This window comes from Lontra canadensis, unplaced genomic scaffold (assembly GCF_010015895.1).
Source record: "Lontra canadensis isolate GAN:19392208 unplaced genomic scaffold, GSC_riverotter_1.0 scaffold106, whole genome shotgun sequence".
Taxonomy (NCBI): Eukaryota; Metazoa; Chordata; class Mammalia; order Carnivora; family Mustelidae; genus Lontra; species Lontra canadensis.
The window spans coordinates 1,150,752-1,178,433 of NW_022631100.1; the positions used below are offsets into that span (position 1 = coordinate 1,150,752).

Consider the following 27,682-nt stretch of genomic DNA (forward strand, 5'->3'; position numbering starts at 1 on the left):
TAAAAGCACAGGGAAAAGAAATGGAGACACTGAGTGCAGGTTTAAGCCCTCCCCCTTCTGCTACACCCTTTCTAGAAAAGGAGGTGGGCAGTAGGTCAAGTGTCAGAGACATTTTTTCATAGGCCGCATGATGCCAGGAGCCGAGCCAGGACCAAGGAAGCAGCTGGTATCCACGAGTGTGGAGCCAAAGCCTCTTTCTTTCTTCCTAGGGGCTGAGACATGTTGTAGCAAATCCTTAGAGCAGCTTAGGAGCGGTGATCAGGGACGCTGGGACTCACAGCCGCACCAGTATGACACGTAGAACCAGGATGAGACATTAAACCACGTGCATGTCCCAAGCAGTCTAGTTGTTCCCATCCATCACCCCTCTCCCGTCCCATGGAGCTCCTGACCCTCACAGAGCCTTGGGCTGTGGTTTGTAGGAATTGCTGTGTTTGGGACAAAACATGACGAGGACACAAAAACCTGATTTTGGGGGCACCTGAGGGGCTCAGTCTGTTAAGTGTCCGACTCTTGATCTCTGCTCAGGTCTTGATCTCGGGGATCTTGAGTTCAAGCCCCACACTTGGCTCCAGTGGGGAGCCTGCTTAAAAAAACAAAATATACACTGGACTTACTCTAAATCACAAGTGCATTCTGAGTGTGGCTTGGGGCACGTGTAAATCCCGCCTCCTTGGGGAAGTACTTTTTTTGGGTTAGCAATACTTCTTTCACACCAAGATTTACTGGTGCAACCAAAGCCATTTACAAGATGGTTCTTGTAAAAATCAGCAATACTAAGTACAACAATCTTTATTTTAGAGATGAGCTCATCCAAATAATGTAGGGGGGCTTAAAGGGCCAAAAAGGAAGAAAACATATTGCTGTGGGCCATGAGAATGAAAATAAATGCATTTCAACATTGAATAAGGTTTGATAGGTAAATAAAGAAAGTCACTTTTTTATTTAAAAAAAAAATGATGTCACAGCAGAAGTTTCAGATGTTGTGCAAGTGGAGTGCCTTCACAGGCTCCCACTGCCTTGGTGGCTTTAAATGCCTGGTTCTGGAAGCTGGAAGTCTGGAGTCAAGGTGACAGTGGGGTGTCAAGGTGCTCAGGGTGTGAGCAGATCGAACACTGCAGTGAGATAACGTGACACAGACCCACGGTCCCGAGGGCTTACCCACGTAAGAGCTTTCGGAAGCCAGAGGGCACTGTGGAGTGGAGGCAGGGGAGAGAATGTTCCAGAGAAGAGGCTTCTCCTAATGCTGAGCTCTCAGTGGTGCAACCCTGGGGACTCATTAGCTCCTGCAGGTTGAGATTTCAGCCGTTTTCTTACTCTTCCAGGGAGGCTTTGCTGCAGTCCAGCACGGTTATTTTTAGCAAATAAGTGTTTCAGTCAAGCATGGTAATTTTTAATCGCCTGGTTATCCATGCCATGGGCCTGAAGAAGGAAGGCTCCTTGAGATGCTTCTGGAGTATTTCTGTGTTTCCCCACCTCTTGAGGTGGGTCCCTGCTGCTCCTGCCTGACACTTGGGGCTGATTTGCTGCTGGGAGGGGGTGTCTCTAGCCCGGGGGAGGCCCCTCATGGGGGCTCCGGTGGACAGTGAATCATTGCTCTGTGACCTTGTGGAGGCTGGGGCCGGGGGCCGCTGGACCTCGGCGCCTAGTGTTGGCATAGACAGGGCTCGGTGTTCAAAGAAATAGCCTCACACCACGTGCTTCCTCTGCTTGTGACCCCCTTTCTTCCTGACTTGGCTGCAGACTCCCCCGGCCTGCCTCGGCTTCTCCTGAGCCTCCAGCTCAGTACACATCCAGGTCCTGGCATCTGACCTCCTGTCTCCCTCTTGTCTCCGGCAAACCTCCGATTTCCACCCCAGGCCTTGCTTCTGCCATGTCTGCCCGGCCCAGCCCAGCGAGGCCCCAGGCAGCCTGGGTCTCCAGAGTCCCTGGTCCTCGGCTGGTGGGAGAACCGCTCTTCTAGCTTTGTCCCTGCTCATCTGCAGCTGCCCTTTCCAGCCTTTGTCTGTGCTCGTTGGAACCTCTGTCTCAAATTTGGTGAGAAAACAAGGAGAGGAGATGGCCTACGAGAGAAATTGAAACAGCCAGGGGGGCCCCTGAGTTTGAGTGCACCCTGTAAACGTGACAGTTTTGATGAAATGGGCCAGTTCCTGCAAACTCTCAGAGCTCGAGTTGACCCAAATAGTCCTACATCTATTACAGAAATTGAAGTTGTATCTTAATAAACCTTCCCATAAAGAGGGGCATCCGGGTGGCTCAGTCGGTTAAGCGTCTGACTCTTGATTTTGGCTCAGGTCATGATCTCATGGTTGTGAGATGGAGCTGGGCTTCGGGCTCCATTCTCAGTGGGGCATGGGCTTGAGACTCTCGCCCCCTCTCTCTTTGCCCCTCTCCCATCTTGTGCACACAGTCTTTCTCTCTAAATAAATCTTTAAAAAATCATAACCTTCCCATAAATAAAATGCTATTTAGGAAAAAACCAGAAATATCTGTACAGCCTTAGGAGTTCTTAGATCCAACACCAGAAGTCTGATCAGTAAAAGAGAAAGAGATACATTGGATAAACCGAGAAATGGTAAGAAGACGTTTGCTCTGAGAAACATGCTACTAAGAATGGACAGACAGTCCACACAGCAGAAGAAAATATTGCCAAATCATATATCTGACAAAGGACTTGCATCCAGAATATATAAAGAGCTCTCAAAAATCATCAATAAGAAAACAGCTTAAAAACAAAAAGATGGGGAAAAGATCTGAGCACATGCTTCACCAAAGAAAGCATACAGGGGGTGATTAAGCCCATGAAAAGATGCTCAACATCTCTGATTAGTCATTGGAGAAATGCAAATTAAAACAAAATGGGACACCTTTACACACCCATGGAAATGGCTGAAGTAGAAGACATCCAAGCTGACACAGGGCTGGCAAGGATGCCAAGCTTCTCACTCATTGCTGGGGGGCGGTGTGCTGAGGTGGTACAGCCTCTTGGGAAAGCAGTTTCTCGGCTCCTTATGAAGTTAAACACACAGCATGCACAGGGCCATGCCCACCGCACCACCTGTGTCTCCCGGGCTCGGACCCTGCTCAGGAGGTGGGGGCTGGGAGACCATGAATGAGTGCTAAGAAGAGGGTAACCTAACTCTCACCTGTTCTGGAAGCTTTCTTTTCCTTTCCTTTCTTTTCTCTTCTCTTCTTTCTTCCTTTAAGATTCTATGTATTTACTTATAGAGAGAGAGTTGCGGGGGAGGGGCAGAGGGAGAGGGAGAATCTCTTGCCGACTTTGCACTGAGTTTGGAGCCTGATGCTGGGTTCGATCTCACGGCCCTGAGATCAGGACCTGAGCTGAAATCAAGAGTTGGACGCTTAACCGACTGAGCCCCTCCAGGAGCCCCTGGAAGCTTGCTTTCATTCCACAGACACAGTTGCTTATTCTGGATGTCCTTGGGATCCCGCTTCCTCCCCTCCATGTGTCTTGGGAGGCAGAGCCTTGTAAAGCTAACTGCCCCGAGGTCAGCATCAAGAGAGGCCTTGGTGTGAATCCTGGGGCCAGAGCAGTGATCTTGGGCGAGGACTGTAACTACTTTTGGTTTCAGCTTCTTGGCCTCTAAGACAGGGACAATAATAGTACCTACTTCACTGGGTGGCCAAAGGTTAAACAATCAGAAGCGTGCACTTGAAGCCCAGGGCCCTGGTGTGGCGAGCATGTAATAAACAAGTTGTCACGTGAGCGATGCATGGATTCGTGAGTGGTTCCGGGAGGCAGGGATGCTGAAGCCTCTGTCCTCCTTGTGCCCAGTGCCAGCACCGGCCCGGGAAACACCGCCGAGTGTCTGCTGTGTCACGGAGCTCTGGGGCCGAAGTCATACTCAGAGCTTACTCCTTTCTTCACTCCTTCCTCCAGGCCTGGCCCTGGCTCTCAGACGCATTCAGCAGCTCCGAGTCCCTCCCCATCCTTCACGCACCTTCACTCCAGACTCCCCTCCCAGCCCCTGCACCGGGTTGGGGCGGGATGGGACCTGGACAGTCACAGCCACAGCTCAGGGTCTGACTCATTTCCTCCTGGGCTCCCTGCCTCTTTGGGCTGGTATGTGGAACACCAATGGTTATGGGGTTCTAAAGCCATCCGGGGACTGACTTTAGGTTTCTGGATCAAAATATGGTGAATTGTCTGTGTAATTGGATAAATAAAAGGCTGAAGGGTTGCTGATGCCAGCCTCGTGGGAGCAAGGAAGGGCGAACTTCGGGCTCTGCCCTGGTCTCTGATCAGTTCGCACCTGTGTCCGAGTGAACGTGGATGTGCATATCGAGGACATTAGGTTCATTAGGATTTGTGCTTGGGAGATAGATCATATCTCAGCAGACTGGACTGATGGACCAAACCAAAGAGGGAGGAAGAGGGATAAAGAGGGATAAAGTTCGGTTCTTGCTCTTAGGCCTTCATATCCAACAATGTGCATACAGAACAATGTGAATTATTAAACTGAGTTTAATGAGCCCATGAGAAAGATCTGGGGCTTTTAGGCAGTGCAAGGTCAGAATGAAGCCAGGGCTGTGATATGGAAACAAAAAAGCTAATGCTATCAGGCTGCATTAACAGAGACATAGGTTACAGAACAGAGGAGGTGATATGTTTGCTCTCTGTGCTAAGCTGACCTCATCTTGAATGTGGCACTTATTTTTGACAGTCACATTTTAGTATGGACATTTCCAACCCATAACGCCAGCAGAGGGCAACCAGGATGACAAGACAGCTTAGTGCCAGTTTATAGAAAGGTTGGAGAGAGTTAGCTTAAAGAACAAAGATTTGCCAGGTTCAGGATAGCCGACAATACTTAAGGGGATTCCTTGTGCTACAGTGATTTGACTTATCCTATATGTCTCCAAAGCAGAGTTATATAACAGAACTTCCTGTGATGATGGAAATATTTTGTGTCTGTACCATTTAGTAGCTACCAAACAGATGTGGTTTTTGAGCAAATAAAATGTGGAAGCTGAATTTTTTAATTGACCTAGCTAAAATTAAAATTTAAATGGCTTAGTGTGGCTACCTTCTTGGATGGTAAGGCTTTAGAGGGAAAATAAAAGAGTAGACCAAGAGTTGGCAAGTTTTTTTTTCTGCAAAGGGCAAGAAAGTAACTATTTTGGGCTTTGTTGAGCATATAGTGTCTGTTGCAACAACTGGACTGTCCCATTGTAGTGGGAAAATACACACGGTGTAGCAAAGAATGAATGCATCTGTGTTCTAATGAAACTTTATTTATGGCAACTGAAATTTGAATATAACTTTTACATGTCACGAAATACTCTTCTTTTGATTTTTTTCAATGACTTGACAGGCATAAAGACCATTCTTAGCTCCCAGGTTGGACAAAAATGGGTGTCGGACTGGATTTGGCTTTGTAGTTTGCTGACTCAGGCTTAGGATGTGGGTGGGATCTTCAGGGAGTCCTATGTAAGTGCAAGAAAGGGAGACAGTATTAATTAGAGGGAGCCAGGAACGGCCTGAGCCCCCTCAGTGAGAGGTGTGTTCTTGTCACTAATGGTTCAAGGACAGGGGTAAGGCAGAAATACATCTACTTACTACAGGTTATACTAGAATTTCCCCCGAATTCTGGAGGAGTTTTGAAATCAGGATGACATGTGATTGCTTTAAAATTACACCTGCTTTGTGCTGGGAACTAGGTTGTTTCCTCCACTGAGTACTTACTCTGAGCCCTGTGTTGGTGAGACGAGAGACACCTGTCCTCCATGCCGGTGCTCTCTGGCGAGCTGTGAGTCCAGAATGAAGCGGAGGACCCACGTCCAGCGACCCATCTGTGAAGACGGGACTGCTCAGGGCTGATTGTCCAGCCCGTGAACTGCTGGAGGTCGGGTCCTCTCCGTTGACGTCAACCCTGCTTTCTTTATTTTTCTTCTCCCTCTGTCCTGCCTTCTGTCCGTCTCACTTCCAGTCAGCATCTCTGCCAAAATAAACACAAATAGAAAATAAACAGCTTCTTCATGCAAGGAGAGAAGTGGAAAGCGCCAGCTTAAAGTTTGAATTTCTTGTGCCTTTATCCACACCTGCACCTGCCGTCACCGTAATAGAGTTTGCTCCATGTCTTTGTAAAGCACGGGAAGCCTGTGAAGCCTTGGGGCCTTCACAACCATTGAGATAAATACCTTTAGCTTGCAACATTGTGTAAGTTTAAGTATACAATGTTATCGATTTGATACAGGAATGTTGTGGAAAGGTTCCCCTTGTACGATTAGCGACCCTCTGTCCCCACACATAGTTATCACTTAAGAGCTCCTCTCTTGGTCAGTTTAAGGTTTAGAGTACAGTGTTGTGTGTGTGCGCTAGATTGCTTTAGGTCTGTAGGACTTCCTTGTCTCCTCATGGCAGGCACATGCCCTTGAACAGTAGTATCTTGCCCTTTCCCTACTTCGGGGAGTTTGAAGCATACAAAGAAAACCCAGGAGGACCATCAGCCCCAGGTATCCATCACCAGCATTGACGGCGACCGCCTCCTGGCCATTCTTAGTTCACGGGTACCTTCTTCCTGCCTCCTATATCATTTTGAAGCAAATCTACAGGGAGACGTGGTGCACTGATTCACCTTTGCACTAACTTCTTGGTTCTGCGCGTTCCATTTCAGATCATTGCCTTCGATGAGTTACGGACGGATTTTAAGAGCCCCATAGACCAGTGTAACCCCGTTCATGCGGTAAGTAGCGGGTGTCAGTGGGGTGCAGGGTGGTGTCCAGGTGGGTTGCCAGGGGGATGCCAGGGGATGGTGGGTCCCATGGGGGAGGAGGGATGTTCTGATGGGGGGAGTGGGTAAAGTGCCTCCACTCCTGACTCAGGGCCGTTGGGGACCCTTCTCATTCCTGAGGTCCACCAGGTCCCGACATAGCATCTTGCAAAGTGAAATATTTTGATCCCAGGAAGCCAGGTGGGAAAGGTCTGCTGTGCTCTGACGGTCGAGTCTTCAAGGCCTCGTGCTGGTGTTTCTGGTTATTCATCTTGAATAACCATGTCGGCCAGCCTGCTGGCAGCGTATGGGACCCTTAGCGGCTGTCTGCCCGCTGCGCTTGGCCTGGTCTCTCAGAGGGAGACACACAGAGTGGGTGGATGTACAGAGACCCTGGGCCCATGTCCATATCCGCTGCTCCTCTCGAGAGGCTCTGTGAGCCTGAGGTCAGCTTGCCTCCCACTGGGGAATCTGATGCTGTCTGGTCCTTGGCCCCAAGCTCAGCACGCGCTGATCTGACCATTCCATCTGGCTGCTGTCCCTGTGTGCCCTGGAGTGCACAGGGAAAGCAGCCTTGGCAGGAACAGGAGGAGGACCCTACTTCCAATGAATGGGCCAGGGACTGGAGGTCTGCCTGTCCCCAGAGCCCGTGTTCTTACCACCTGCCTCCTCAATGTTGTCTCTTTCAAACATTTGATTTTCTAATGCCTGATTTTATAATCCTTGGGCATCAGATTCTTCAGTTCTGTGAAATAGAGCCAAAGCCTTTCAAAGTTGACGGTGTGAAGCTGAAATTTGTGGCAAGTTGCAAGAATCTCTAAGATGCACTTGAAAACTTCTTAGGCTTCGTGACATGTACTTGGCATTAAAATCCATTTTGTTTCCATCTGCCGGTCTCCCCATCATCCACCTGTGATGACTTGGCAGCACCAGGCCTGAAGGGTAACCCCCTCCCCTGGTCTCATTTCTTCCTGGATGTTTAGTGTTCTGCACCAGTGTCACACACCTGGCCCGTTGGTCCCCACCCGGTGTCCCAAGCTGCTCTAGTCTGAGGGAGCCTGCTTTCCCTCCTCCTAGACAGGCGGGTTCAGAGGAGCTCACCAAATACACCCAGGGCTTTCTTGAATGAGCCCAGGCACACACTAGCACAGACACGTGTCCTCTGCTCCATTCTGTCCTGCCAATTCAGCCCAGGCGATCGGCGAAACCAGAGATGGCTTTGTGGAGCCTCGTCCCTCCGGCCATGGCAAGTTCTGTCGTTCTGACGGAGTGGAGAATATAGGACTGACATGCACGCCTCTGGGGAAGGTCAGTGCGGGAACGAAGCCTGCACACAGTAGGCGCTCGGCCTGCACACAGTTCGTGCTCACAGTAGGGAGAATGCGGTGTAGCACGAAGGCTGGGTCTCAGCTCTTCACTCTTATCATGAAAGCCACACTTCTAACTGGGTAATGACTTAATCAAGGAGCTTGGACGCTGCCAGCCATGGATAGATCGAAGTCTCCCTGGGAAAGGACTCTTCTCCAAGATTTCTAAAAAAATCTGTTAAAACCCTCCATGGAAGAGTAGCAGACTTATTTTCTTGGTTCTTATGATTTCATCCCCAGCAGGAAGTTAAGTACTTTGGATGCCTCATTAACTCGTGCAAGGTCTTTTGGGCTCCGTAGAGCCCCCGAATCTGCATCTCCGTCTCAGGTAGCTTGGAGAAGCTACCGCACTGGTTGGTGACCCCGCTTTAGGTGGACTTAGCTTACAAAGAGTTGCTCTACAAGTGAGCCCCAGGCCCACCGGCTCTCTGGGTCAGAGACCCCCTAGAGCTCCAAATCTTGTGGGGCTGTCGGGGTGGACCCCCTTCCAGGAGTTGAAAGGGAGGAGGAGGGCCTTGTTTTACTCCTAGCTTCTCATTGAGCCCTTCCCCTACCGTTACCAGCGGACCCTTTAGTATCCCTGTCAAGTAAGGGGAGCCACCAGACGACTAGCCTGTGGGGAAAGAGTTAGTGCATTCCCTATCCATGCCTGGCCCCTCACACCTTTCCCCTTACTCTCCATGTAGGCGGCCTCAGTGCCCAGTGGTGTGTGGGGTTTGTGTGTGCACATGTGTGTGGACACACATGGGGTTTGTTGCAGAGGACATGGTCTGTCTTCCTAGCCATGGGGACACTAATTTGTCCCGATGTGGGCTCTTTCCTCAGGGCTTAACAGATGCACAGGAATCACGGTATGATTCAATTAGGGAAGCTCAAGTGGCCCAGCCACCTGTCTTCTTCAGATCTGTGAGCAAGTTCATTAGCATCACGTCCATGGTCACCAAATTGCCTTGTAATGAAGCATTGGCAGACGCCGCAGCTGTGCTCAGAGGGGCTTTGGAAAACAAGAAAGTCAGTGCGGGAAAGGGGCAGAGGCATGCCGTGTGTGTATGACGTGACCATCACCTCCCGCCTGGCCGTGGGCTCCTGTTCTCAGCCCTGAGTCAGGCTCCGGGGATGGACTTCGATGTCTCGAAACCTCTTAGCCTGGGGGCACTGTTGGTGTCTAATTTAGTGTGATGATTCCTTCCTCTAAATGCCCTCACTTTAGAAAAATAGACTCAATGGCAGAGAACTTCCCTTACCTTAGACTCTAATCAGGGGCACACTTCCCTTACCTTAGACTCTAAGCTGTGCTCTGGAGAAAGTGGGCAGTCTTCCCAGGAGGGCTGACTCAGCCTCGAGGGCGTCCGGAGGTCTTTGTTGTCTTCTAACTGGCAGTTTGTACCTTTGACCCTCTCCATCCAATTCTCTCTCCCCTGCTCCCTGTCTCTCATAACCACACACCTGATCTCCTTTTCCATGAGTTTGCTTTGTTGTTGTTTTGTTTTGTTTTTAGATTCCATGTTGTAGCGAGAACATAGGGTACTTGTCTTTTTCGGTCTTATTTTGCTGAGTGAACACTCAGGGTCCATCCTCGTTGTTGGCAATGGCAGGATTACCTTCTTTTTATGGTTGAGTAATATTCCGGTGTGCGTACTGTGAGTGTGAGAGCCTACTGTAATGTAGTACGCTATGGTGTGTATTTATGTATACACACACAACATTTTCCTTGCCCATTCGTGCATCCAGGGGTGCTCAGGCCATTATAAATGTTGCTGCCACGAACACAGAGGTGCAGATGCCTTTTCCAGACAGTGACTTCATCTCCTCCAGGGAGACATCTGGAAGTAGAATTGCTGGATGATACAGTAGTTCTGTTTTTTAACTCTCTGAGGAACCTTCCGCATGTTTTCGTAGCGGCCGCCCCAATTTCCATTCCCAGCAATAGCACATGAGGGTTCCCTGTCTTCCACGTCCTCAGCGGCACCTGTTGTCTCTTGTCTTGTGGGTAACAGCCATTCTGACAAGCGTGAAGTGACCGCTCACTGCGGTTTTGATCTGCATTTCCTTGATCGTCAGTGACCACCACCTTTTCACGTACCTGCGGCTAGCTGTATGTCTTTGAAAAATACCTGTTCAGATCCTCTGCACATTTTCATTTGGATTATTTGTGGGTTTTTTTTTTTTTTCATTGTTGTTGTTGTTTGTTGGTTTTGCTATTGAGTGCTATGAGCAAAAACTGGTTACGAGCTGCTGGGTGGGAACCTGCAGGCCTCAGGGGGGTTCTGCCTCCTCTCCCAGGGGGCTGACTGTGGGGGCTGCTCACATTCCTTCAGCAGAGCATCTAACCTCCCCTCTTCTTCTTTCCTGTGCACCCCGATAGAGGGAACGGCTGAGGAACATCGAGCGCATCTGCTTCCTCCTGAGAAAGGTCAGTGCGGGAGCTCCACGCCTGGGGATGGATGGTCCCATGGGCGTGGCTGGTCGCCCAGTGGAAGGGGCAAGTGAGGCTCAGTGCCTGCTCCGGTGCTGTCTCCCCGAAAAGGCAAATGGCAGGGGAGGGGGTGGGGGGAGCAAGGGAGCCTTATGTTGGTTGGAAACCTCTGAGACAAAAGGAGCTCATTAGAAGGGTGGCCATCAATCAAAGTGGCAGGCAGTGCTGGATATTTGCAGGCGCCCTCTGGTTGGACTTAGAGGTTCTTTCCTCTCGCGTGATGATGGATGACATTTCCAGCTCAGGTTCCCTCGGAGCCTTTGTTCCTGGCTGGCGCTGCACTCAGGGAAGTTTTAAACTAGATGGTGGGTTTCCTTTGAGGTTTCAGCCTGCCACTCAGCTTTGTAGTCTGATGGACAGTGTCACTGGGAGTGTTTTACGACAGGGACGGGAAGTGTTGTCGAAGGGGGAGCCAAGCATTGGGAGAGTTATTGTGAATGGATGGGTGGTCAGTCACAGTGGCCCTAAGTGTGTCTGGGAAGCCTGCATGTACATGCACAGTCACGTGTGCACGCACGGTCATGTGTGCACGCACGGTCACATGTGCACGCATGGTCACGTGTGCACGTGCAACTCACACTTGGTTTTTAGCACGCCTCTGTGACATAACCAGGGAGGCCCTGCGGCAGAGCAACTGCTGCTCCCCAGTTAGGCCCGTGCCTGCTTTCTGCGGCAAAGTGCAGGGAACAGCTGCTGGCAGGTCGAGGAAGCAGAGCCCATTGCCTGGAACCAAAGCACATGGGACATGGGGAAGCCACCCGTCAACCCAGAGGCTTAGGTGAATAGGAGAGAAACAACTACCCTGCCAACATTAATGGAGGACAATAACCGCGCTCTGTTGAATTTTTTTCTCTACTTCCATAATGGCGCCTTTCATGGGAGGAACGAGCTTAATGAAGCAGTTACTTATTTTCCCAGCTACTTACTTGTCCATTCATGTTTTCCTGGACCCTTGGTGCGGTAGAGTTCCCCAGCTGGTGGGTTGCAGCAGGGAGAGGTGGTCAGATAAGGAAAATACATGTGAAAAATATTAGCAATCCAAAGTAGAGGATGATGTAAGAAAACACATGACATTTGGTTTTAAGGGCAATTCATGAATTTGTCAGTTATTTTCCCCCGTCGTATCTTGGACACCAGTAACCCCTTTAGCTTCCAGTCTGACCCCTAAGTGTCTGTCACGATTCCTCCCCTCCTTCTGTCCTGAATATGCCTCCCGGATTCTCCTGCAGTGTATAATCCATACCCATCTCATGAGTCCGGCTCACCCTTCAGCACTGACTCTGGCTGAACAGTGGCAAGTGGCTGGCTGGGCCAGGCTCCTCCTTATAGCCCAAGGTCAAAGCCGTGGCCATGAAAGAACAGAGGCTGGGCAGGAATTAGCATTACCATTTGCAAATTTACATACAGTTTGCATAAGTTTCCGTCAACAGTAGATGGAGGCATTTTGTTCCAGGAAACACACTCCAAGTACCTTTTTGTTTCTTGTCCTTTTCATGTGGTCCTTCCCTGCCATGCCATGGCCTCTGCTGCTCTGGTGAATGCAGATGCTGTTCCTTGTTAGCGGGAAACATCAGGGAGGAGGGCCCATGGTAGACACATGAGGACAGGAAACACTGACTTCAAGTTCTTAGGTATCACAGCTGTGCCCGATTGCGTGTCCTGTGCTGCTTGAGAACCGAGCCCGAAACATGTACATTTACTATATTTTACTACATTTACTACTTACATCAGATTTGTATTTTTAAAATCACATGTAACTCTTTATTGCATTTGCCATTGACCCGGCAGGTCGCTAACTGACAGCTTCTCTTACCCTGTCCGCTCCTGCTGCCCAACTTGGGGTCTATGCGGTAACCTGACCCACGTCTGCTCCCTGACAGCTCTGAGCCCTTCCACGGGAGAGGCGGTGGGGTACGCAGGCTTCTGCTGCGACCAGAGGCTGCCCCTGCCCCTGATTATCCATCCAGCCCTCGGTGCAACTCTAACTCGGGGGCGGTGAGAACAGAGCCCTCCCCACGCACCTGCTCTGAGATTCAGCCAGAGGATACAGGTGTGTGTGCCTCTGAGCTGCCCCACGCCTCGTGTCACCTGACCCCCGGTGGCTGCCGGGAGTGCCCTGTGACACCCCTGGGTGCATGCCCAGTGCCGAGGCAGGTGAGGTGGCCCATGGCCGGTGGCCTCCCCAGCTGGAGCCCTTGCCGGGGACGTGGGGAGGGCCAACAGGTCTGGTTAGCCCCGCCACCTTCTGGGAAATATACCTTCCAAGAAATTTCTTGGAACTTGTCCCCCAAACACCCAGAATGTGATGTATCTCCGTGTCTGATTGTTGCTAAACCACCTCCTCAGCTTTCTGGGGAGGAAGGAAGGGATTTTCAAAGTGGATCCGTTTTTAGCTCTCTAATTATCAGAAAATGTGTTCTCCGGGTAATTGTCTGAACTGTAGGATTCTCGCGTCAACGTACGCGTGGGATTCATTTTCCGTGGCAAGAGCCATTTCACATGCTGCTCTCCCGCTGGAGCGGGACGCGGGCTCCGTGGGTTGTGGTGGAGGACAGCTTGGGAGCCGGACTCATCACAGGCTCCTGGGGGGAGGAGGCTGACCTGCCGGGGTGGGGGGGGCAGCTGTGTCTCCAGCTTCAGGAAAGGGTTGGAGGGAAGGAGCTGATATGGAGACCGAGGTTGGCAGGAGTGTGAGAAGCAGCGGGCTTCGTGAGCGGGGCTCATCAGAATCTGGATTTGGTTGTCCCCGGGGGCCCATGAAATGTCACCTTCCTCGGGCCAAGTCAGACAACAGTCTGTGACAGTTTTGTGTTGGCTGAGCCTGCTCGAGGGGGAAGGGACTCAGGGCAGAATTTGTGATGTCCCTTCTGGCTTTGACACTTAAGTGTATCTCCAACTTGCCCCCCAAACTCCACAAGCGCATCTCCAACCACGCTGTGGGTTTCTGATATTTGTGGTTCTAAAAACCCCTGGGGGGTGGATAATTCTCCCCCACTCCATTGAGCAGTTGCCCTGGGACATGGAGGAGGAGGAGGAGTGGATGGGGCTGGGGGGCTGGGGCGTCAAGTTTCCTGGGGTATAATCAGGCTGGTGGGAGGGGGCGGGTGTGCCAGGTTTTAATCTGGAAAGAACAGGGTGGTTTTAAGGCCACGCGTGTTACCACTAGTGACCACCTGTGCCCCTCCCCCTTCATACTTACCTGAAACACACCTGCGGGGCCGGAGACAGTGGCATGGGGTGAGGTACACCTGAATGCTGTGAATCCCAGGTCCCCTGCAGAAGTTCCACGATGAGGTCCCATCAGCGGGGTTGGAGGAGGTGGGGAGCGGCTAGGACCTGTTTTCAGCACAGAGCCCGTTTGGCGAGTTGTTCCCAATTCTTCCCCCTCCCCTGTGTCAGTGGGGTCATGTGCGTCTGCACAGGTCCCGTCCCTGAAGCTAGAGGCCCTGCCTGTACCCATGACCTTCCCATGTGATTGCGCAGGTACCCTCCCCCACACTCATGTTGGGCCGGCTATGTGTGCTGCTGTCTTCAGAGTCCTGGGTGTCCCTTCTGTCTTGAACTTCTGACACCACCAAGGCCAACCCACTGGTGCAAGGAGCCTAGGAGGCAGCGTACCTGGAGCTCAGAGCCACAACCACTGGATCTGGTGACCCCCCCAGTCGACCTTTAGATGCACGAGCAAGTATGACTGATTATCACTGAATTTAGGAATGATTTGTTATGCAGCATTATTAAGGCAATGGCTCACTGACGCTGTAAGCATGTGCTACTTACATAAGGGGGAGATTCTTTTTTAAAAAAGTGATTGTGTCCTGCGCCTGTAGGCATCAGCTGTTTGCTGACTCTACACATTTATAAATGGAAGGCTTCAAACTCTGCCCTCATTTCTTTGACCTCAGAGGAGGCTACTGAATGCATTAATGGACTGGAACCGAGAGAAAGACCCACGTCGCTTGGGATCACAATGTTTGTCATGTATTAGCTACTTGGAAGAAGAGCGAAGATGGTCCTTTTTCTCTAATCCCTGCCATAAGGGACTGACTTGATTTCCAGCCTTTTTGGTGGCTGGTGCAGTTCTTCCTGTGGGGTTCTGGAGGGAGTGGTGTATTTTATTTGAGAGACGTAATGCAGTGAAAAGAGGCATGCAAACTCAGTGACCGTAGACATGCCATCCTCGACTCAGAAATCTTCCAGATCTGAATTCTCTGTTGGCTGGAGGGTTTCTAAAGCGTGATGGGTCTGAGAGATGCTTACATTTCCTGAGTGACCACTGTTTGCCTTTAAAAGAATGAACTGGAGCCCCACTTGATAGACGAGAAGCTGGGGCGTGGAGACGTTTACCTCCGGGGTCTCAAGCTTCCCAGGTCGGTGGAGCTGGAATCTGAAGACAGGTCTGATCAGAATCCACATTTTTAATACCCAAATTGGGGAAGTTGTTGGTTTTCTGAAACATGCACCTTGTGGACCTGAGCTCCGGTAACATCGCTCGGCTGTTTCAAGGGAAGATACAAGACCCCGAAGCCACAGAGGGCCGAGGGGGCCTGTCCTGGGCTGGCTTGTCGGGATGGGGCCCAGTGGAGTCCTTCAAGACTCTTTTCTATCTCCATTTAACTTCTTGTTAGGTTAGTTCACCCCTGGAGGGATTGTTTGAAGAGAAGTAAAAATATCCTGGAACAACACTTGCAACCAGTTCAGAAACTGTGTCTCATGTATAATGTATTTCTAGTCACTTTCTGTGGCAAAGTCCTTATTAGTCAGAGGGGAAGATGGAACATTTTTCGTGCCGTGTGAACAGGGGTGCTGTCACGGAGGTGCTGAGCCCAAAGTCGGGTGGCGCGGGGGGGAGCAGGAGCCCTGTCCTCGCTTCCCTCTGCTCCCAAGGCCACGGCAGGACCCGCAGAGGACCCCGCAGCAGCTCTGACTCCTGCGGCCCAAGGCTGGTTGGCCCTGTCTTTCTGAGTTCTTCATTATGATGGTAATAGAGGATTAAGCCAGTTTCCATTTCTGGTGGGTCCATGGATCATGTGGTTGGCTCCCCCCATGTTGGTCGGGCTTAAGGGGAACAGGGGTTGTTCTGCTCCTTACTGGTCCTCCAGCACGTGCCCAAGCCCTTCTTGTGGTGTCACAGAGAAGCTGCGGGAGGCTTGGAAGCACTTCAAGATTCAATTTGCATCAGATCTACCGGTGTCCTGTTGGCTGAAGCGAGTCACACGACCAAGGCCAGGTTGTTGGTCTGAAAGTGCCTCGGGAGCCTCCCAGGTGTGAGCAGAAGGCGGTGAGGGCCTCAGGAGAAAGGCAGGCCGCTCCGGTTGGCAGGCGGCCAGTTTCACAAGTGAGGGGATGGACACGTGGGGCTTGTCTTGCAAAGCCATGAGATGAGTAGATCTCTGCATCCACCCACCGAGTTTTAGAAGTTTGTAAAGAGCCTTGATGGGGCTTAGTCCCATGGACAGTTCACATAGTCCCAGCACCACATCTGTCTGAAGGCTATCCTGGGGGTGGGGGAGCTCCTGGGAGCAGGGAAGACAGCAGGACCCACATTCCAAAGACAGGGGAAGGGTTAGTGAGACCTAATCACCAGGGTCCACCTCACAGGTCAACCGTTGATCATGTCCTCTCAGTGACCTTCCCTAACGCAGGGCAGGAGTGGGAGGGACTACGGCCTTACAGGCAATGGTGTGGATATAGTGAGGCTGTTCATTGACACCATAATGGCACTATAATTCAACCTACCACATATCTGTATGAAGGGGATTAAGATTCAGGGGTCTGGACAAGGAGACATCACCTGACTCCTGTTAGAAGAGCTTGCATCAAAAAGACACAGGATAACAAGGGTCGGCGAGGATATATGGGAAAGGGATCTCTCGTGCCCATCGTGGGAATGCAAACTGGTGCAGCCACTCTGGAAAACAATATGGTGGAACCTCAAAAGTTAAAAATAGAAATGCCCTATAGTCCAGCAATTCTAATTCAGGTTATCTATCCAAAGGAAGTGAAAACACTAAGTCAGGGAGACATGTGCACCCCTGTGTTTGTCGTGGCGTTATTTACAGTAGCCAAGTTGCAGAGACAACCCAAGCGTCCATCAGTGGATGGATGGATAAAGAAGTTGTGGTGTGTAGACACCAATGTCTCGTTCATTCTCAGGACCCCGGATTTTAGCACAATGTGGGACCCGAGGCTGATGTTTGGTATATGACCAGGAGATGAAATTCTAAACCTGGAATTGACCTTCGAGTTCATCTGGCCAGACCCCTCATTTTCAGATGGGGAAACTGAGACCCGAGCGCTTAGTGGTGAGATGACATCAGTGCTATATGTCTGGGCCGCTTAACTGGCATGGCCATGGCCCTTCTCTGAGAGTCTGAGGCCACCAAGGCTGGACAGAAGGGGACCCAGCTGTGAGCTCTCTGGGGCAGGGACCACATCACTAATGCCTCTGTGGGGCCGAGCTCAGGGCACTGGGATGGGTAAATCCCTACCTGGTGCCAGTGGCTGTTCCACTGTGAGTAGCATTTCCTCCGCATGAGTTCTGTCTTCCCCCCCGGGCTATAATCCCTCACCCACTTGACATCTGTTAGGCCTGGGAATGAGGCTGCCATGTTTATAGTCTGCAATTCCTGTCAAAAGTTGTGGAAAAGATTCTTGGTTATTTCAAAACTAGCCTTTCCCATTCTCTGGTGCAAAGTGAGTGGTCTGTTCATGTAGATGCGGGAGACACGGGCAGTCTGACCGTCTGCAGGGGACTCGCATCTCTGCCTGTTCTTCTTGTCATGACAACTGTACAGAGGTCTTAGATCACTTCCCCCAAAGAGGTGACCTCATCTGTGCCATGGGTCTTAAAGGACTTCTCCATGGTTCTGTTTGCAAGCAGCCCTGGAAGCCAGCCATGTGCAGAAATCGGCAGTAGATCCGTGACATGGACTTGGATCCTGCATGTTTCTAGGCTAGGGCTGTGAACATGTTCCTGAGCTAGTGAGTGAGCCTAGTCAGCCGCCCAGCACCCTCCCAACACTGCAGCACGGCTTTGCTGTTCTCCAGGGTGCATGCTACACCCAGGACTTCCACTTACTGCCCACGGAGGACACTTACCACTGGCAGGAAAGTTTTGCGATCTGTCTTGTGCAAAATCGTGTGTGAGCATCGTGTCAGGAAGCGGTAAACAATGCACTGCTTTATTGTGTCTATTTTTAGTGGGAGTGGTGGTTCCTGACCACTTTATGTGTCGAAATCCCCCATAAAGATCTTTTTTTTTTTTTTTAAGATTTTAAAAATTTATTTGAAAGAGAGAGAGAGCATAAGCAGGGGGAGGGTCAGAGGAGAAGTGGATTCTTACTGAGTAAGGAGCTCGACGTGGGGCTTGATACCAGGACCCTGGGATCATGACCTGAGCTGAAGGCAGACGCTTAGCCGACTGAGCCCCCCAGGTGCACCCCTTGTCCCCGGTGGAGGTCTTCTAAGGTGCTCTGCTAGAAACCACTTCCAGAAGTTATGCCGTAGGAGGTCTTGGGAGGGTTTTGTTTTTTTTTTTTTTTCCTTTTCTGCTACAGAAAGCTTTATTGTTTTCATGTGGTCTAGGGCTTGGGTGAGGGCCCCGGGAGTGGGTTAAAAAGCTGCCTCATGGCTACAGGAAGAGGCTCAGGCACAAGCTCAACATGGGGGTCCACTGGGGGGGCCCCAAGGGCTATGGGGCTCCAGAGGCACCTAATTGTGCCTGAGGGTGAGCCTTTCAAAGAGATGCTCGCCCAGTCTATCCTGGGGGCTGCCCGGCTTCTGGATGAGCTCATCTGCTCATCTGGGAAGTCACAGAGATGGGGGTCCGTGTAAGCAGAACCCAGGCATGTTGACCCCGCAAGGGTCCCGTGCAGGCTCTTCTCTAGAACCCAGGCGGCTTCCGCAGTGTCCAGGGTCTGACCCCATGGCTACACTGATTCTCCTTTCAGGGACGCTCAGTGTCCACTTCTCCTCACTCTTCTCCTCAGCCAGTTCGCTGGAGAAGTGGCCCACACCCTCCAGAGCCACGTCCTTCCGGTGCAAATAGAAGCCTGGAGAGAGGTGGGTGTGGGAGTGAGAGGCCCACTGGTGGACCAGGAGGTCAACAGTGGCGTCCGCGTCCATGGGATGACTGACGCATCTGGGAGCTCATGGCTGATGGGTCGCAAGAAACTCAAAATAAGGCATTAGCTGGTTGCAGAGGCACAGGGTTGAAGCAGGAGACAGATCTGCGGGACCATTGGACGTGCTGCCTGGGAGTATTCTGCTCTGTTATTGGATAATGCCGCATATGGGCGTCTGTGGGCAGCCATGCTGGAGGGACATAGTGAGATGTTTCTGGTGATTTGAGTGGTTGGCAGATGTCCTGGGGATTCTCAAGCAGCTCCCAGGGTCTGGAGAACTGTGTCTGCTGCAGAAGAGGGGAAGGAGAGATGAGCTTCAAGCCAGGGAGGGTGGCCATCGGCAGGCAGCCCTGGGCCTGAGGAGCAGCCCCGGCTCACTGTGTCCTTGGCCCTGCGTGGAGGGAACATCTTCGAGGCCCCACGTGAGGAAGACTGGTTCCACTCCACTGAGGAAAGCCAGCGACCCTTGTGGAGGTGGAGGGAGAGCCCGGAAACCGGCAGTGACCTTGAGGTGCCTCAATGAGAGTGGTCCCCAAACTTGGCAGGGCTTCAAATCACCATGGAGAGGTTGTTGAAAGTATGGATTCCTGAATGCCCACAGACATGTGGTCAGACATTATTCTAGATGTATCTGTGAGGGTGTTTGCAGGTGAGATTAATATTTAGATTGGTGAACTTTGAATAAAAAAGATTGCTCTCCTCAATGAGTGTGAGCCTCGTGTAATCAGTTGAAGGCCTCAAAGAAAAAAAAACTGACCTCTCCAAGCAAGAGGGAATTCCGCAGACTTCAACTACAACATGGGGCCTCCCTGGATCTCTGGCCTGTGGGCCCACCCTGCAGAACTGGGACTTCCCCAGCCGTTACACAAACAAGTCCCTGCAAATCTCTCTGTTTATGTACATGTAGATGTATGCATCCAACAAAGCCATGTTGTGCAGAGGGTGTAGGCAGCTGACTAGACTAATACACACACAGGCACTGTGCTCACAAGTGCACACACATGCACAGTCAAAGTCATATAAACCTGCACACACCACACACACTCACAGTCACATACGTATGCCCCATCCCGGGAAGTGCAGGCTCAGCGGGTTTGTGCAGGGACCCTGGGACGGCCACGAGTGGCATCTCCTGTGAAGTAGGTAGTGTGATGGTCACCAGCAGGTGGTAAGGTCACCCAGCTCCTGGGTCTGGCTCCAGAGCCCACGCCCACACCCTTTCTCCCTTGCTGCTCCCGTCTGTGGGAGCTGGTAACTTTCCATGCCTTCCCTAGCTTTTTACCGCATACAAGGGACCCATCTCTGCAGGCCACCGACCAAGAGTGACAAGCACCTGGTTTCCCTTCTGGTCTCCACAGTTGTGTGGACCAGAAAAGGAAGCCGATGCCCTCCCTGTGGCTGTTGGCAAGGCCTGTCTCACAGTGTGAGGCTCTAGGTGGAGTTACGGAGCCGGTGGTTTTGCCGTGAGAAGTCGCCCATTCACTGGCTGCTTTTCGTAACCCCACTCTCCTCTCCTGAGTGTAAAAAGGAATTCCCAGTGCTGCGGTTGTGGGAGGCAGGAGCGCGTAATGAGTGTGGGAGCCACTGGCAGTGAAGGACACAGGGCCCTCACTACCGGGGACGCTCACCCTGTCCAGAACGGGGTGTGGTAGGAGGAGACTCTGTCCCAAGGGTTCGTCTGGGGACCCAAACTCCCACTGCCTGTCCATGCAGTCTGCAGGGGTGTCACACCACGGTGTCCCTTCAAGCCCCGGGGGGAGGGAGGAGAGGGGAAAGGGCCAGATCTTCCACTTAACTCATTGGCCAGATCTTAGGCAAGTAGACACAGCTGATCTTATTTTGGGGGGGATCAGCCAAAGAGCAGGGATTTTGTTCCAGGGAAAAGGAGAGATCTCGACTTGCATCAGTCAAGCAGACCACCAGCGCAGAGCTCATGGCCACGGTTATGCACTGCATGAGGCGGGGGGAGGGGCCCTGCCAGGCAGAGGTGGGGGTGGGGCGGGGAGAGACAGGGTCCTGAAGGTTGAGGTGCTGGTGCTAACCTGGAGAAGCCTGTGCATCGTGGGGCTGGAGAGGGGGGCCAAGGCCTCCTGGAGGTTGGCTTGGCGGGTTCCAGCGGGCACTAAGCTGACTGGATTCATTCATTTGACTGGAAATCATTTAGCAGCTGCTGTGCCCATGGCCTGGTGTCATGTGCTGAGGGGGATGTGTGTGTGTGTGTGTGTGTGTGATGTGTGTGTGTGTGAGAGAGAGAGAGAGACTGAGAGAGAGAGAGAACTGTGGAGATATGCTCAGTCCAGCTAAAAGGGGTCTTGCTTTTTTCCTGACTTCCTGCCTCAGAGTTTCCCGAAGCCCCAACCACATGGGACTTTACATTATAGTTGTATATACACACGTCTTACATAATTGTATTTTTGAAGGATGGGATCATGCCCTCCTAATTTGTGTCCCTACCACATTGTAAAGCGTGGTGTCTGCTTTATGTTAATTAGCTAAATGGACCAGGGCACTAGAGCCTGGCGGCCACATAATGGCTTATAGCGGAATTCTGTCTGCTGAGCGTGGAATTAAGGCGGGAACGAGACCAGAGAGGTCGGTGACAGGTGTGACGCGCTTTGCTTGTGGAGCATCCCTCGATGCCCGGTGCGTGAGCACGGTAGAAGATGGGGTCTGAGCGCCAGTTCTCAACCTGCCTGTCCATCGGCACCCCCTGGGTCCCCACCCCCAGAGAGTCCGTCCCGTGGGTGTGGGACATGGCCTGAGCATCGGGATTTGGGGAGCCCCTGGGGCAAGGCTGCTGATCTCAGAGTTGGAGGATAAGACCAGCTCTGGCGAAGCAGGGGGGTGGCACGCCCTGGCACGCCCCTCATGGTGTGAGTGAGAGCGCCACGGTTCCCTAAATGTGGCAGAGTAAGGGCAGGAATGTGCCGGGGGCGGGGGCGGGGGGGCGCGCAGGACCTGAGGAGGGCTCGCCTGCTGCCTGCTTCCGAGGAGAGGGTCACCCTGGGGGGAGAGCTCCACACAGAGTCTGCACACAGCCTGTTTTTCTCAGTGCAGCTTTACTTCCAGAAGCCCCCTTTCCCACAATGTGATGAGGAGTAAAACCTCCAGTTTTCAACAACCGCCTCCCCACAGCCTGCCCCGCAACACCCAAATGCTTACCCTCCCAGACAGCCTTTCTTGCCCTTTGCCCAGTTGCTGAAAAAGCAAGAAACATTTCTGGGTCATGTTTCTAGGTTCCAGAATGTGCCAATATTCCCCAAATCTCATGGTCCCTTGTTCCCTGTGGCACGCCTGGGCTCTGCCCGTCTGTACAGTGAGATCCCAGCCCTGACCTGCATTGACAAAGAGACCCCCAGGACTCAGATGAGCCTTGCTGGGGGCTCCCAGCAGGTGTGGAACCGAGTCCCATGCTCCCGATGTGTCTGCCTCCGCCACCCCCCCCCCCCACGGGTTACCCACGGTGCCGTGCTGGCTACATTCACCACTTATGTGGGATTTGTGATTCTTTAAGCAATTCGGGGCCTTGGTCCTCCCCCAGCACAGAGTTTCACTGGCTCTGATCCCTAAGCCGTGTCCATGGCACACAGACAATTACAAAACACGTGGAGTTTTGTTTCATACAGATAAGCCGGCGGTAGACAGGGAAATGCGCTGGCTGCCTGGACGGGCTCTACAAACACAGAATGCCATCATCACAGGGGGACACAAGAGCCATCCCTTTCCCTTTCTGTGTCTGCCAAATGGTGCAAGCGATGATGGGATCATGGAGGACAATGGTCACTGATCAGAGCGCAGGGAGGTGGGCGGGGAGCCCACAGCGAGAACAGCTTTGCTACTGTGGTCTTTGCTCGGGGACCTCACCACGGCAAGTGCGCTCCAGGCATCCGCATCGAGTGGTGTCAGGACCGCTGGTGTCCCAGCGGGAAGCAAAGAAAGGAGCCACTTAGCCGGGCTCCTGCCCTCAGATTATGCCAATAGGACGGGCCGCTGACAGTTCGAGGGCCATTGTCTCCCTCCCTGGGTGAGCTGGACGTTCATCGCGGCCACCACGCTATCAGATGCTTTCTCCATGCTGGGGACACCAACTACACCGATGTCCGGTTGCTTCCTATTAATCCATAAAGCATCTCGTGAGCCAAGTGTCAGGACTTGAAGAGGAAGGCAGTGAGGGCAGGAAGGGGAAAGTCAGAGGCACATGCTGGTTGTCCCCATTAGACAGCACGGTGGGCGTGGTGGCCTGGGCGCCTGGCTCCCCTCTCGGCGCTCTCCCTGTGAGCAGCAGGCCACCAGGACTGCTTGGTAGTTCCTCCGTGGCCCCCACCCATGGTGGTGGGGGTGGAGTCACCCGACTTGACTCCCAGGCTCCCATCCTTCCGGAAGTCCTCGTGTTTCCACATCCATGCTTCATAGGACAGTCCCCTGCCTTTGTGGCCCTCAGAGGCGCCAGGACGCCACCCCAGGGCACCCAACATTTTTCCCTGAGCCCGTGGGTCCCGCGCGCCTGCCCCTCTCAGCGGGTCCCCGGCCTCCAAGTCAAGTGCAGGCTGAGAGCTTCAGACCAAAGGCATCTTCGCAATTTTGAGAGACTGTTGGGGGCAGGTTGGCTGACGAGAGTCATCAGAAGGTGTGGTGCCCTCTACCTGTGTTAGTCGTGAGGCCTGGCACATCTGGGCAATTTAGATGCCAGAAATTCACTTCTTCGCAGTCGTGGAGGCTGGGAGTCCAAGATCAAGTGTAGGCGGGCCAGTTCCTTCAGAGGCTGACCCTCGGCTTGCCGACAGCCACCGCCCTGCGTCCTCACATGGTCGTCCCTCTATGTGTCTGTGTGTCCTCACGTGTCCCCTGACAAAGACGCAGGTCATATTGGATCAGAACCCAGCCTAATGACCTCATTTACGTTAATGACCACCTTAAATACCCTCTCTCCCAATGCAGTCACGTTCTGAGGTACTGGGGGCTAGGACTTCAATGTGCAGATTTTGGGGGAAGGGTCCATGCATCAGAGAAGGGTTTTTATGAAGATGACATCCTTGTGGTGAGGAGAGAACGTTGGCCTTTCCTTGAATTTCTCCTCAGTGAGTAACAGGTGTAATCCAGTAAAAGCAAGGACAAGACATTGCTCGTTTCCATGGGATTTATTGTATGTTCATTAGAATGAAAAGCAAAGTTGAGCTGAGCAAAGCCTGTGAAGATGGCCTCCCTCATTCTCAAGGGGAGAAGGGCCAAACGAAAGGGACGGTAAGCTCCCTGCCTGGGAGCAGTGCCCAGAGCCAGCTGCCCAAGCCCAGACAGTGAGTCAGATGCCCAGGGGACGAGTCCCAGGTTCCCCGTCATTCTAATCAGCTCAGTGCCTGTCTCCCCAGTGGGCCCGGGGCAGCGCCAAACCCAGGTTCGTGATGTGTGCTCTCACATGAAGGGCTGCTTGTTGATGTAATTATGATAACTATTTTTGTTTATAGGACATGCTTTCCAAGGGGATCGCTGGCACTTCTCTGTCCAGAAATTGTCACTTGGTAGCTGGACAGTGCGACCCATCCTGGGGCTGGCAGAAATCATAAGGAGCATGGCCCACCCCATGGCGCTGTGCAGGCCGCTTAGGAAGGTCATGACACGCACGGCTCTGGGCAGCACAGGACGAGGAGAGGGGCCTGGGTCCTGTCTCTCTGCTGCGGGGGGGTCGTGCCTCCCTAGACATGGAAGCCTGTTCCCTAGAGGCTGAAGGAATGTTTTCTCCATGACGATGGTGTTTATTAAGTTATCGTGGGTGGTAGAAAATCTGCCAGCTGCTGTGAGAAGTGCTTGACGTTGTGTCCCCGGGTCCCACCTCACCGACGAGATCATGAGGACACATGGGTGGGACCCTAAGCCCAGACTCCACTCTGGGCAGGCTTAGCCCAGAGCTCACTCTTTGGTTTTCCTTTGAATTGTGGTTCATTTTAATTGTGAAAGTAGTCTGTCCTCATTTTTTTTTTAAAGATTTTATTTATTTATTTGACAGAGAGAGATCACAAGTAGATGGAGAGGCAGGCAGAGAGAGAGAGAGGAGGAAGCAGGCTCCCTGCTGAGCAGAGAGCCTGATGCGGGACTCGATCCCAGGACCCTGAGATCATGACCTGAGCCGAAGGCAGCGGCTTAACCCACTGAGCCATCCAGGCACCCCTGTCCTCATTTTTACTAGAAATGGGGCTGATGCTAAGTTAATACAAAGGAAATACTAACAAACCCCCAACTCTTCTCCCTCCCTAAAACTCTAACTTAACTGATGGCACCAGCTGAGGCCTCCATCCCTGTGCTCACATTTCCTTGCACGTTTGAACACGACAGGTGCACGTGCGTGTCCACACACACACACACACACACACACGCTCTCTCTCTGAGCTGACTTATTTGTTTCTTTTTCCCAATAATGGAAAAATTGGTCTCTTGCACTTGTTCCCCGCCCACATATGGTGACATTAGGGACTCTCCTGCAGGTCACTACTACAGAGCTAACTCTCTTCAAAATCAAAATGGATTTGCCTAAGAACCTGTCCTCATATGCCATCCCACAGACCGTCTGTCCAGTCCACGGATTCATGGACATTCTGTTTTTAGCCTTGTTTATTTGGCCCCTGCCAGTAAACACCCCACAGTGAACACCTTCGTGACTTTATATCCCAGGAGTAAAATCGTCGGGCTGAAGAGTATATGAATTTGTACTTAAAAAAAATTGCCGGATTATTTTCCCAAAAGGTGGAAGCCGTGTGCCGCGCCCCCAGCTGTGTGCGGGGGTGACTGTTGCCCTGTGTCGGGGTCTCTGTGGCCAGATGCTCCCGGGGAGCCCACAGGCTGACTTTCTGTCTGCAGGCCTTCTGGGTGATCAGAGTTTCCCAGTCCCATCAGCACATTCGAATCTCCTGGGGAGCTTCTAAAATCTGGGTACGGGGACCAGCCTGCACAAAGTTTCACTTAACTGGTCCAGGGGACATGGGCAGTGGTGTTTTCAAAAGCCCCCTCCCCCGCCATGATTCTGATGGGTGCCTAGGCGGAGCGCTTCCGGGAGACCCTGCAGACACTAGATCCCACACTCCCTTCCCCCCCTCCCTTCCCCCACCTCAGCTCCTCTCATGCACAGGCTGTGGGGACTCTGCTGGAAGCTCCAGGCAGTTTCCTTCTGCCAGCTGCAGCTTACTCTCTGTCCTGGTCCTGCAGAAGCACACTGCTGGTCGGAGCTGCCTCTAGGCTTTGCACAAAGTCCCCTGCTGGCTTCCAGCGTCTTCAGGACACTGCAGGACTCACACTGACCTCCAGAGAACCTCTCCCAGGCCGGTTCAGAGCTCTTTCCGGGGGAGAAGAGGGTGTGCGCCCACCCCTATTTCACGACCAGAAACATGTGGGAGTTCCAGGGGTGTCCTCCTCCTGCACAGGGGATGTCACTCACATCCTGCAGCACACAGACCGTCTGTTCTCCTGCCCGGCGCCCACCCCATGTCCCTGCGGCACGCGCTGATGTCATGCACGTGGCTGTGGTGGGAGGCACAGCCCGCACTCCATGGAAGGCACACCCCCGGCAGGTGTACCGGCCACATACAGGGTCCAGTGCGCTAGACCCTGGTCTCTTCCAGGGCACGATGGGTACCCTGCTGTTGACGGCCATCCATCATGCGCCCCAAGTTAGAGCATTTGGAACCCATCAGGGGCTGATGTAGGAAGCCAGCAGACCTGCAGGAACTCAGACATTTTGAGTGCGGCAGGTGTGCACGCGTGTGCACCTGTGCGTGTGTATGCGCACGCTCATGTGTGTTGGGGTGGAGGAGATACGAAGGTCCTTGCCTCATTCCACCTCAATAGTGCGGTGTGCTGCGTGTAGACCCCGCCGTCGGTGGTGGGAGAGCTGACGGGGTCCTGCGGAACCATGGGGGAGTTCACATGTGTAAAAATACTAGGGATGTTTATGTTTCATGAGAAAAAGATGAGCTTCTATCTTTCAAGATACAAATGGCGTCAGAACCTCGATTCTTAGCTCAAGAGCTGGTTTAGGGATTCCCCGAATGAGGCTGCCAACCTGGGGAAGACCCCCGAGGAACCAGGGAATCGGAAGCCGGGCGTCGTCCTCGCCTGGCCCACATAATTATCAGCCGTGATACCTAACGCCAGCAGAATGCTCTTTAGGACCCCGGTTTTCAGACTTGGTTGCACACTGGAATCACTGGGGGAATTTTAGGAACTCTTGTCTGTCCCAGAGATTCTGACTTAATTGGTTCGGAATAAATCCTGGGTGTCAGGAGTTTTAACGCTTCCCCGGGGTGACCGTAATGTGCAGCCCAGTGTGAAACCCTTTGCTAGACAGGCTTCATCATTCAGGCTCAGTGATGCATTTCGGCTGCGTTGGTGGCCTGGCCGCTGGGGCTCAGCGGGGCTGGTGCCTGATCCACATTGCCCACCCAACTGCCCACCCCCCCGCCCCAGGTCCCCGCCCCCAGCGCAGGGCTGCTAAGGGTGCACGGGTACCCAGTCATTCGCTCCCAGAATCTCCTGACACTCCCAGCCAGGAGGGGTAGGGTTTCAGAGGTCAGGCCCCGCCTGCACGCAGGAGTCCCCTGTTGGCGGGTTCATGAACTCTGAGGCTGGGCCCCGCCCTCTGAGTCTCCAGGGTGGTGCTGAGGTTTGGATGGGGACTTTGAACTTCTCCGGAAGGAGGTTGTCAAGTGTAAGGGCATGTGGAAAGAGCCGTGTGACGCGTGCCCACAGACTTCACCAAGACCACTTGGGCTTCGTCTGCCCTTCCCTGCCCCGTGTGCAGAGCACGGCCGCGTTTGCCTGGACAATTTTGTTGCACACCTTACAGCTCTTCCCCCCAAATGCATTCCACAGCATAACTGCAACCCCTGGCCGTGCCCACGGACACCGATGATGACATCTGATTATAGTTCATGGTTGTTTCCACTCCTCCCCATAAAGGACTTTATTATAGCTTTTTTTTTTTTTTTTTTTTTTTTT

General features: G+C 52.5%; 1 protein-coding gene across 1 annotated transcript in view; it reads left to right on the plus strand.

Annotated features, from left to right (window-relative positions):
- The window catches only part of CNIH3 (cornichon family AMPA receptor auxiliary protein 3), an 88,156-nt gene that overhangs the window by 39,137 nt on the left and 21,337 nt on the right, over positions 1-27,682 (plus strand). The window contains exons 2-3 of the mRNA XM_032838808.1: positions 6,639-6,707; positions 10,467-10,514. Of these exons, the coding sequence (XP_032694699.1) occupies positions 6,639-6,707; positions 10,467-10,514 (117 nt within the window). The remainder of the gene's footprint in view (positions 1-6,638; positions 6,708-10,466; positions 10,515-27,682) is intronic.